This window comes from Leptinotarsa decemlineata, unplaced genomic scaffold (assembly GCF_025532065.1).
Source record: "Leptinotarsa decemlineata unplaced genomic scaffold, Ldec_3_MD MMD2_P_RNA_scaffold_2, whole genome shotgun sequence".
Classification (NCBI taxonomy): domain Eukaryota; kingdom Metazoa; phylum Arthropoda; class Insecta; order Coleoptera; family Chrysomelidae; genus Leptinotarsa; species Leptinotarsa decemlineata.
The window spans coordinates 18,950,351-18,962,658 of record NW_027412529.1 but is presented as its reverse complement, the minus strand read 5'-3'; the positions used below and the strand labels follow the sequence as shown (position 1 = coordinate 18,962,658).

The following is a 12,308-nucleotide window of genomic DNA, read 5'->3' as shown; positions in this document are numbered from 1 at the left end:
TCAAGACCGATTTTTGGTCTTAACCGCAAGAAGACAACCGACAATCACAGCACCTGAGTTGGTTAACGTGTTGTAGCAGACGCACCAGGTAACCATTGGTCGTGATACTGTCAGAAATCGACTGCATGAAGCAGATCTCCACAACAGAAGGCCACTTAGATGTCCACCTTTGTCGAGAGGCAATCGCGGTAGAAGATTAGAGTGGTGTCAAGAACATCAAAACTGGGATGCAAATGATTGGGCCACAGTTTTGTTTACAGACGAATCCAGATTTGGATTTCATCAAGATTCTCGTCGAGTAAGACTGTGGAGACGACCTGGAAATAATGAACGTTTGAGACACGTCCAGGAAGTCCACACATACAGAGGTGGTACAGTAATGCTATGGGGCGGAATCATGATCGGCGGCAGAACCGATCTCGTTTTTCCAAATCGCTCCCTCACAGCTCGACAGTACCTCGACACCATTCTTCTACCTATCGTCCGTCCGTTTGCTGGTGCTGTTGGTGAAAACTTCCACCTAATGCACGATAATGCTCGTCCACATGTCGCGCGTCTAGTGACTGACTGGCTCACCAACGAAGGAGTTGATGTATTGCTATGGCCAGCACAATCACCGGACCTGAAATCCCATCGAGCATGTGTGGGACATGATTCAACGAAGAATTACTCCGCATATGGGGAACATTCACACAACGTTTCAATTGAGAGAGCTTTTAATCGCTGAATGGGCAAATGTACCTCAACAAGACATTGGCAATCTCATTTTGTCGATGCACGATAGATGTAGGGCCGTAATAAACCAGCGTGGAGGCCATACTTTGTACCGATTCCAATTTTTTTTGTATTATGATTTTTTTTCGGGGTGCCAAAGAAGAGCCATATTTTTTTTATGCGCACTCAGTATTTTTGACCATTTAATAAATTTTGTTGTAAGTTACATTCGTTTAATAATTACCCGTCAACTTTTTTTCCCTAAAGCGATCTAAAAAAAATTATTGCCATTTTTAAAAATATCCCTAGACTTTTCCGATGTGTGTATATCTCACATTATTAGGAATGACAAAAATTAATAACTCATTCTGCGTCAGATGAAGCTCCAGTGACGGCTCGTGCATTGGAGAACAGGGGAGGTTAAAGTCACAAAGACTATATACACACAGAAAAGCCCGCCGGAGGTGCGAAATTTTTTTGGGGTACCGCACCTATTTAAAACAAAATAAAGGATGGATGGGGTAGGAAGGAATGTTAAATCTGGTTTGTTTAAGTGAATTCACGTGGCACCCGCAAACTACTTTTAATCGGCGGTCATTCAAGTTCAATATAGTCTGTAAGGGTCCCGCATTTTGAATGGTGAATTGAAAGGTGTATTATTTTGGATAGGAAGGAAAAAAATAAAAAAATAAACTGAAAGTAAACATAACATTAGTTCATAACCAAGACGAACAAAAACTCAAAAAACAAATTACAAAATAAAAACAAAAACATAAAAAATAAAATTCTTTGCTTGAGTTACAAACTGTAATAAATAAAACATAACTCTAATATTTGGTAATATCTTTGGTTATGTGCTTAACTTAAATAAATAAAATATGCATTTTCATATACATTATATAGTATATATATAAAGTCTGTATATAATATATACAGACTTTTTGAATTACCTACTCTGCTTTAAATATAAGAGAAATACCTCTATTTTTAAAATTGGCAAAGTAGTCAATTACTTCGTCATAAAATCGGGGGTTGCCTGTCACTTCTTTTATATAATCTTTTTCAATTGAAAGAAGAGATATATTACTTAATCTATTTTGAGTCATCGAATTTCTACTAATATAAAGGATTTGATTATTTTCAATGCTGAAAAATTTCTCGCAACTGACGCTGATGTTATGGGAAGTGTCACAATTATAGATATAAGTTTATATAACTCAGGCATGCAATGTCTCAAATCATTTTTAAACATAAAATTTAATAAATCTGAAGGAGCCTTGCAATTTTGAAACATTTGTGGGTAGCTGTACATTACGATTGATTCATTTTTCAGTTGAATAACATCGAAAAATGGATACTGAGCTATTAAGTCGTTATAAAGTTTTTGGGGAAAATCTTTGGTATAGGACGAACATTTTTCAAATAACAACAAATCAAAGTAGTTTAATTTAAGTAAATCTCCAAATTTAACTTTGATTTGCATTAAAAAGGTGCCCATATTTCATTATAAATCTGTTTATAATTTTGTCTCAAATCGTGTAAGTCTAAATTGGTTTTTTTTCCGGCGCCGGAGGTTCGAGAGTTAAATCAATTGATTCGAAAATATTATCAAAAAATGTATCGTTATTTCTAAAATTCATCAAAATTTCTGTTAAATTGTTTAACTGTTGTTTTGAGTAATTAATATCTGTTGATTTATTTTGAAGAATAGAAAAGACAACATCGGTATGTTCAAATATTAATTTAAATATTTCTAACAGGAAACAAAACTTGTGATCATTTAAAATATATTTGAAACCTCTCGCCTCCCTAAGACTGGTCGTCGGTTTTAAAATCGTCACTGTTTAGGATAAAATCAAAGGCATCAATCAATTTGTCTTTGTTTAAATGCACTGAAATTACTGCTCTAGATGTAGAATTCCAACGCGTAGCAGCAATAAAGCATTCGACTATCACATATTTCATTTAAAACATGGTTTCTTTTGGTGGATTTTGAAAAGAATGCCGAAACTCCAGACAAACTTGAAAAAAATACGCGGCAAACTTTTATGTTGTTGCACGCTTTGCTTAATACTAAATTTAGGGAATGGGCATGAGACAATGCGTAAAAAGTGCATGAGGAGCTATGGACTTTATTTTAGTTTGTAAACCATTTAAATGGCCGGCCATGACGGCAGCCCTATCATAGGTTTGCGCAATTAACTTTTGCCTAAAATTATAGTTGTCACACGTACGAATTAAACAATTAAACAAATCGCAGCTGTGCGCCCAGATGAAACATCATGAACACCCATAAAACGTTCTACCACATTACCATCTTTGACATATCTAAAAACGATTGAAAGTTGTGATGTACAGGTAATATCGGTAGTTTCATCAATTTCCCATGCAAAAAAAACCACTTTCAATCTCCTTGCTTATATTTTCCTTAATAATATATGCCACACTGTCTATAAGCTCATTTTGGATGGTTTTTGAGGTGCCAGAAAAAACGCTATCGTTTGAAAAAGTGCCAAATTGTGAATCATATTTGCCCTATAACATTAAAAGTTCCTTGTAATTGCTGCGATTAATCGAATCTTCGGTTTCATCGTGTCCGCGAAAAGCTAATTCTTGGGAACCCAAATAATTTGATATATCGATAAGTCTTTTTAAATTCGACCGATTTTCCCTAACCTGATTATTAAAAGAAATTATGGCCTCTTTTTGAGCTGTATCTGAAGCTGTTACAATATTTTGTTTGCTAAACAATTTCAATTTACAAGACGAAAATATATGCTCCTGATTTAAAATGTCTTTCTGTAGAACGAGGTAAATTTTTTAAATCGGAGTATCCTATTTCAGGCCACGTTTGGTATTCGGTTTGTACGGAAAATAAAACACAGGGCCAACAAAAAAGTTATTCTCGTTTAATGGAGCCGGTTAACCAATCGCATTTATCGTAACAACTAATATTAAATCCTCGATTTTGTCGATTATCTGACGCTTTAATTGAAATCAAATTTGGTTGAGGCCTTTCCAGAGTTTTGTTTCATCGAAACAAACTTCATACGTTTTTGAAAGTGCAGCAGGTCTTCTCTGCTGCTCCATAGCTTTTACGTTCTTACTGTAGTCTGAATATCCGTCAAATACAAAAATTATTTTGGAACTGTAATGCCTTTGTAAATAATTCATGTATTTATCAAAAATAATAGAAAAAGTATCTTCTCTGCTCCATACAACATGATGAAGAAGAAATCCGCCATCAATAATGAACGTTTTAGTAAACGGTTATCAGTATTATTGAATTGATATAGATTTAATGCATGAAGAAAATGATAAAATATAATATAATAGTTAATGAAAATTGACAAATATTTATAATCATTGATTTATCGATAGTTCATCAACTATATATGGCGCGTTTTCGACCGGAGGCACCGGTTGACCTGAAGTGATGCTGTGACCGCGTGCTCTCCGCCCTCTATCTCGAAAACGGTTCACCGTATAAAAATTTTTTTTAAACAAAATTTGTAGAGAATTTTGTATTCTACAATATTGATAATAAATACAAAAAGCAAAAAACTCATAGGAAATGAGATATTTCCAAAAAGAGCGCAAAAAACCGATTTTTGTGACCTTTGACCTTGAAATTTAATAGTTGCTTACACCCTACCATATGTAGGTTTTGAGACAACTTCTAGGGTGTCAATATACAAGTATTTACAGACTTACAGCTGGGTATCTCGAATTCCGAGGTGAACTTACTATAATGACTGGACTAAAATCGGGACGTATGTCGCTGGTTGGATCGGTCTTGTGGAGCCTGTGTGTTTTAAAGCGGTTGGAGGCTTGGCTCCCTTGCAACGTATGGCATTTATTATTTCGGGTTGATGGTTTATTCGTTATTCGTTCATGGGCGGTGCGTTTGAGTTTTGTTGATGCAGGATACAGTGTGGTACGTACTACGTAGTGAGTGATAGTGTTTTTTCGGGCATATTATGTATTTATATTAAAAATTAATGGTGAAGTAATGATACCCAAGCATTTTTAGAAAAAAATGATCATAATTATTTGTCAATATCTTTTAACTTATTGCGATGAATAGCCTCAAATTTTATGGGGAGGCTAAGTCTCCCTTGCCTCCTCTGACGAGCCGCCGCTGTGAGGCTCTGTTTAAAGTTTGGTAATTGAAGGAAGTGCTGCATCTATAATTTTTTCTGAAGACACAAATAAAACGCAAAGAGAAATATTTAGTGATGATTTCAAGTTTATTATCAAATAGGAATAACTCCTTAATGGTTGCTAACTTTTCAGTTACTCCAAGAAAATGACAAAACCTTTGATTTTTTCTACGTTAGTAGTTAGTTTTGTTTATCAGAGAGTATTGTTTCAACATTTATAGTTTGCAATTATAATTAACTTCACGACAGACAAGTATGATATCATCATCAACAATATAATATCAACAAAGTAGTTTTTCGATGAAAGATGATCTGGTTATCCACTCTGAAGAACCATTATCAAAACGTGACTTTATTCAACCATTTATATTTTTGTATTCATTCAAGAGTAATAGAACTCTCTTGAATACCATTGTTATAGGTGACATTCATAATTTCCACCAGGATATTCTCAGGAAAGCAATCACAATAGAATATTTCAGAACCAATCTGGATAACTGCATCATAGTAACCATAACAGTTGCAGTTAATGCATTGTATTTTTGGTATTATTGTTACAATAATTATCGGTGCTGATCAACTTTTTCACATATATAGAATGAAAACTGTTTAGTCTTGTTATGGAAAATATTATAATTGAACCAGTCAGTAATGAAATAAGTATATGAAAATTAGTATCAGCTCGGAAAAAATTGAGAAAAACCGAGTAGAAGTATTGTTAGGAGAGCCACTTAAGAAACATAAACTTTCATTAGTAAAAAATATGGAAGTTAACAAAATGAACTAAAAACACAAACTATTAATTTTACATCAATAAATAATTTCACAAAGCAACTACTACTGAAAAAAATACAAACACTTCCTCTCTTACATACAGACTGGTACCCATTTCAAAAAAACTACAAGGTGAATTTATAAAAACAAATTTCAAAATATGTCTCTGCTGTTGATCTTCAAAGAATATACACAATAAATTCAAATATATAAATGGAAGGGAAACCAATCTGTATAGTGCAATAGACATGGACACAACAACACGATATAAGTGGCATAGACAAAAGCCGGCATATTTTTTATACCTTGGCGATCCTCTGTTCTATTATCTATGTCTGCTTGGAATTGTTCTCGCTCATAGTTGAATCTATTGCTTCCTGTGAAAAAATTGTAAAACCACTCGCTTGAGCTACAGTGCTAACAAACACCAACATAAAAAATCACCAAAAACAAATCAGTACCCTGAATGAAAACCAGTTTGATATATACATGTTTACAACCAATTTCAAAAGACTGTAGCATTGCTTCAAAATGAAATTTATTGATCAGTTAGTTGCGAAATACTATGTTACACAGGTGTTTAGCTGAATGTGTTATAGACTTTGTTCATGAAAAAATGCAAGGTGTTATAGATTTTCACTTCAGAGATCCTACGGCTGTAATGCAAATGGAAAAATGTGCACGAAAGTTATCCGAATCCTAAATATAAAGACCAAAAGAGTAAAATCCAGAACTAATTTATTTGAGTGTCACGAATGGAGGTCAAAGTGAAAATACATAGTGAAACACTGAAAAAAATAATAAAATCGCAATAACAACTATGCCTCGTGTCCCTTATTTGAAAATCCTCAAGTTTCAACAGTAAAATAAGACTTTCAAAAAATACTTCTAGACCAATTTTTACGAGTAACTAGCTCCTGAACTCAAACCTGAAAAGCATTACTGACAAGTCAGTACCAAGGAGAAAATAAGGAAAAAACGCCTGAAATAGAAAAAAAATTGCTGAAATAACACATCATGATCTTGAGTTGTGAGATTCCTTTGTCCACGAGATGGTTAAATGCTCTAAAAAGACTCCAGAATACCATCAAAGTATGGTACAATATATCTTCAGAATCTTCTACATTGAAGTTCTAGCAGAAATTTATTGGATGAGAAATGTGCGAAAGTTTCCATGACGATATAAATTCTTGTGTTATGAAGGCAAAAGAGATCAAGAGTAGCAAATAGATTTAACTTATTGAAAAACCATTTTGTTTTGTACTTAGGTTTGATATTTTCAGATTGTTAGAAATATTACAATAAAATAACACTCAAATGATGACATAGTATTCTTTTTCAACAGTGAAATGATACCACTGGACAATCAGAAAACATGAAATAATTAATTTAACGACTTCGACAAAGTATTATTGAATTCCAAACATTCTAGTAAGGACATATATCCTAGAATATCTTTATTATTTATACATAAACAATGTTTTAATTTCATTATTTGTGACATAACTATGTAAATCAAACTAGGTCGTTGAATACTAATACAAATCACACCACAAATTGTGCAAATTTAAGCAATTCTTTAAAAATCAAACAATTAGATTTGAGGACGAAAGACTTACCCAGTTCATTTCCTTCCTTACAAGCGTAAATACCCAAAAGGAATATTCCAGATCCGACTATAAAAACTACCACCATTACAAAAGCGTAACCTTCAAAACCAGCAACTCTGAAAGGCTGTGGTGCAGGGGGTTGTGGTGGTGGAACAGGACAACTTTCTTCACAATCGACGCAACTGCAGGCTGGCGACTTATCCTTGAAAAAAAAATTAATTAACTAATATATATATATATACAGTGTGTCAATTTGAAAACTTCCCACCCTCAATATCTCCCTTCCAGTACATAATATGAAAAAATGGTCAGACAGGTCAACTTTATTTGCAAGGGGGACACTCTGAATGAATATTTTCAACCCTCGGGGTTCAACCCCCTAGGAGGGGTGGATGTTACCCTCAGAATTTCAAATGGAAAGGGGGGTCAAGTGGCACATCATTTTGAAGGGCATTCAATTCGCTTGCCGACGGTGCCCTCATTTATTATTTTCCGATCAGCAGTATCCGAAAATGTAGTTCTAAACTAATAGAAGTAATTAGAATTGGCCTATACTAAAATGCAAAGTTGCAAGTTAGTATGCAAAGAAATACAATTTATTGACTCTCTTATAAGTAAAACTTGTGATGACGGGTCAGCTTTTCAACTTTCCATCAGGGGTAAAATTAGACAAGCCTCAAAAAATTTACATTAATTAGTTATCTGATTTCGGTGACTTTCATTTGGGTTTATTATCGGATTTAAAACTCTTATCCCTTTTTTGTTACTTCTGCTATAAAAAGTATCGTTTTTTGAGCAAAAAAGGTGTTCATCGCATTCAAGCCATTTGGTAGTACTATCATTTCAGTTTCATTTGTTGAGCTGATCAGCGATACCTTAGAAAGTGTATAAATTGTAAGAATGGTTTACACTATCCAAGACCGAATTGAAATAATTTTTATTTATGGAGAGGTGGGCAAGTGCGCACGAAGGGCGGCATCTCTTTTTAATGAAAGAAATCCAAATCTTAATATAAGTCACCGGTATGTGCTTGATTTGGTGACAAAGTTTTCCGAAACTGGTTCGGTGAAGAATAAAAAAAGGAATAACCCCAGAGTACTGAATGAGGATGCTCAAATTGAGGTGTTGGGAACATTTGCTGCAGAGCCGACTAGCTCCTTACGATCAGTAGCAGAACAGACGGGAATGTCACACGAGACTGTAAGGAAAGCACTGAAAATGCACAAATTTCATCCATATAAAATGCAGATTCTCCACGAGCTCCATGAGGATGATTATGACAGAAGAATAGAATTCTGTGAAATCATGACTCTTCGAATCAATGCTTTACCTAATCTTCTGTTCAATATCTGTTTCAGTGATGAATGTTCATTTTTCCTGAATGGCAATGTTAATAGGCAAAATTGTCGCTATTGGAGTGACGAAAACCCTCACAATTTTCGAGAAGGACATACACAACACCCACAAAAAGTTAATGTTTGGGCTGGTATTCTTGGAAATGCCATTATCGGACCTTTATTTTTTGAAGAAAACTTGAATGGTGATCTGTACCTAGATATGCTTCAAGCACCTATCGATCCACTTATAACTCACGAGCTCGAAACTCAAATTGATGCACACGGTAATTTACTGTTGCAGGAAGATTTGTTACATTTCCAACAGGACGGTGCGCCACCTCATTATTTTCGCCCCGTCCGACAATGGTTGAACGAGCGATTCCGGGAGAGATGGATTGGCAGAAGGGGATCAATTGAGTGGCCACCGAGATCACCGGATTTGACTCCATTAGATTTTTTTCTTTGGGGATATCTCAAATCTGTCGTTTATAAAACACAGCCCACTGATATGGATGACCTCAAAGGACGAATTACAGCAGCATGCCGGTCAATTAGTGGTGAAGTTTTCCAAAATGTTCGAGAGGAGTTCGAAAACAGACTGTATTACTGTTTAGAGCAGAATGGACAACATTTTGAACATATTATCAGATAAAGCGTAACAAGATGGTTGAAATTTGTTTTTTGCAATTTAGTATTTTTTGTTTGCACTCGATGCGTATTTCGTTAACTAAGTAGTTCTACATTCCTCTCACATCCACGAATTCGAATATTACTCAAGGGTTGGAACGATGCTACCTAGTACGATGCTCACCTTTTCCAATAGTCCATTACAATCATTTGTTTTGAATACCAACCTGAATACCAAACATCTAGTGCGGGCGAGTTTTAATCATTTATTCTTATTCATTTCTAATCACCGTTCGTTTGGAACGTTATTGTTCAAAAACTGCTCATCAAAAACTAATGAAAAAGGTATCATTGGCAAGAGAATTGAATGCCCTTCAAAATGATGTGTCACTTGACCCCCCTTTCCATTTGAAATTCTGAGGGTAACATCCACCCCTCCTAGGGGGTTGAACCCCGAGGGTTGAAAATATTCATTCAGAGTGTCCCCCTTGCAAATAAAGTTGACCTGTCTGACCATTTTTTCATATTATGTACTGGAAGGGAGATATTGAGGGTGGGAAGTTTTCAAATTGACACACTGTATATATATATATATATATATATATATATATATATATATATATATATATATAATCTAGAAAGGTTAATGCAGTCAAGCTGCTGGAAAATAATTCCATGAAAAAAAAATTCATTATATATATATATATATATATATATATATATATATATATATATATATATATATATATATATATATATAATCTAGAAAGGTTAATGCAGTCAAGCTGCTGGAAAATAATTCCATGAAAAAAAAATTCATTATATATATATATATATATATATATATATATAAAATCCTTTATTTTCCGTATTTTAATATCAATATAAGTTACAAAAAGGATTTAAAGTTTTATAACTTCTATTTAATTATATGCGAGCGCTTTCGACAGATGGTCGTGCGCCTGTATGTATGTAACTTATATTAATATTAATATAAGTTACATATAAATAATATTATATTATTTATATATATATATAGTTTCTCTGGAAGATTATCATATATTCACGTGCCATCCTCACTAACACTCTTCCTTAAAGATGATAATAAATTTTATTGAAATATTGGAATAATAATTTGTCTTATATTACATATAACTTGTGTTATTAGAGTATATATATAGATATATATAGATATATATATATATATATATATATATATATATATATATATATATATATATATATATATATATATATAGAGAGAGAGAGAGACAAGGGATGATGTGGTCAGTGACAGACAGTTTTTGAATATGTGCTTTCCGAATAATGGGATGGGTAGGGGTAGGGCCAAAATTGGCCAGCGACATCACCAGATTTGACTTGCCTCGATTTTTTCCTATGGGGATACTTGAAAAATGAGGTTTACGACACTCCTCCAACCACACTGGAAAATATAGAGGGGAGAATAAGGTACTGCTTTTTGAAGAGTTATGACTCAAATGTTGTTAAATGTTAGGAAGTCTTTCTTAGAGAGAGTGGATCTTTGTATTCAACAGGATGGTCGTCATTTCGAGCACCTACTTCGAATTAAATACATTTGTGTTTCATATGTTGTTGAATAACAATAAAAAATTGTATAGTCACTTCAAAGAACTACTGAAAAAAAAAATGAATGTAAATGATAACTTAGTTTAAGTGAATAGTAAATATTTTTGACGAAGTGAAGTATACCAACTGTCAATTAGAATTCTGTAAGCAAATCAGATAAACGTCGTTTCAAAGCTATGTTGATTCAAGGAATGCATTGAAATAAGAACTACAATTTAGAAAGCTAATATCTGAAAAACTATTTAGGTTAGGTATAGGGAACCCCAAAATGAAATGAAAGATAAATGAATTTTATATTGTTCAGACCACACTGTATTATATAAAAATCGACATTCAATGCCTAATAATGTTGAATTTATGACTTTACTGAATTTACTCTAAATTCAGCATTGTTTATTCAAATGTGAATAAACTAGAAATTAAATAGTTCTCAGGAACTGGTTGGCAGTAAATATAATTCTATTTCTTTCAAATGAATCTGTAATGAACACGAACGGATTTTACACTTATTTTCAAGGCAAAAGTTACATGAATGAAATTCTCGAAACACTATAGTTTGAAATATACTAGGTTGAATGTCCAATTGAGCAGATCAAGTTGATCAAACACTTTCCATAAGACGATTTATGGAAGAGAGACAAGTTGGGTCATCCTTGGGTGCTTGTTACGTCTGGGTCTCCAATCAGATCGGTGACCCTTTTCTGGATATAATCCAGTAGTCTTGGTGTATGACTTGGCAAAGTTACATATATGTGAGCAACATTCCAAAGAAGGTTTAAATTATGGAAAAAACCTTTTTGGTTTTTTCCTTTCAGATACAAACTGAAAGAAAAAATTGAATAATACTTATTCAGTACGTACTCCAAATATTCGTGATGGAATTAACACAGATATACGTGGGCTGTTAAAAAAAATAAGGTGAAAGTTCAGATTCGATTAGCGATTTTTTCATTTTTTTTGTGTTGGTACACTCGTCTCGAACATATGTTCAGAGTTTCAGCTGTTTAGCATGTTTAGTTTGTTAGTGAGAGGCATTTTCTGCTCTCGAAAAAAAAATGTATTAAAAATTAACAACAAAATTTTTGTGAAAAAAATAACGGAATTGGGTGCACAAAAAGGTTTGACATGTTGACAGTGGCATAGAGTGATTGTACTCCGATTCACAAAAATGTTTACAGGCTTTTCACAGATGGTCGAGAATAATATGAATGACGACGCTCACTCTGGACGTCTCAGCACATCAACAACCGATAAAAAAGTTGAGAAATTGACAAAAAATTGTTATGGAGAAACGTCTTATCACTATAAAAGAAGTTACTGAGGATGACGGCATATGGGTTGACTCATGCCATGCAATTTTTTCGAAAATTTTGGACATGCAGCGTGTGGCAGCGAAATTCGTTCCAAAATTGCTGAATTTTGACAAAAAAAAACGTCGCATGAGCATCGCTCCGGATTTGTTGAATGATGTCAAT

The 12,308-nt window shown here is 33.7% G+C and overlaps 1 protein-coding gene across 5 annotated transcripts in view; it reads right to left on the bottom strand.

Annotated features, from left to right (window-relative positions):
• Positions 1 to 12,308, bottom strand: part of LOC111507610 (NPC intracellular cholesterol transporter 1) — an 82,938-nt gene that overhangs the window by 21,144 nt on the left and 49,486 nt on the right. For 3 of the 5 annotated variants that reach the window (XM_074184948.1, XM_074184958.1, XM_074184950.1), the window contains exons 3-4: positions 7,271 to 7,463; positions 5,957 to 6,028 (exon numbers count right to left, since the gene is read on the bottom strand). In XM_074184948.1, the coding sequence (XP_074041049.1) occupies positions 5,957 to 6,028; positions 7,271 to 7,463 (265 nt within the window). The remainder of the gene's footprint in view (positions 1 to 5,956; positions 6,029 to 7,270; positions 7,464 to 12,308) is intronic. The other 2 variants (XM_074184954.1, XM_074184960.1) reach the window with 1 other exon arrangement.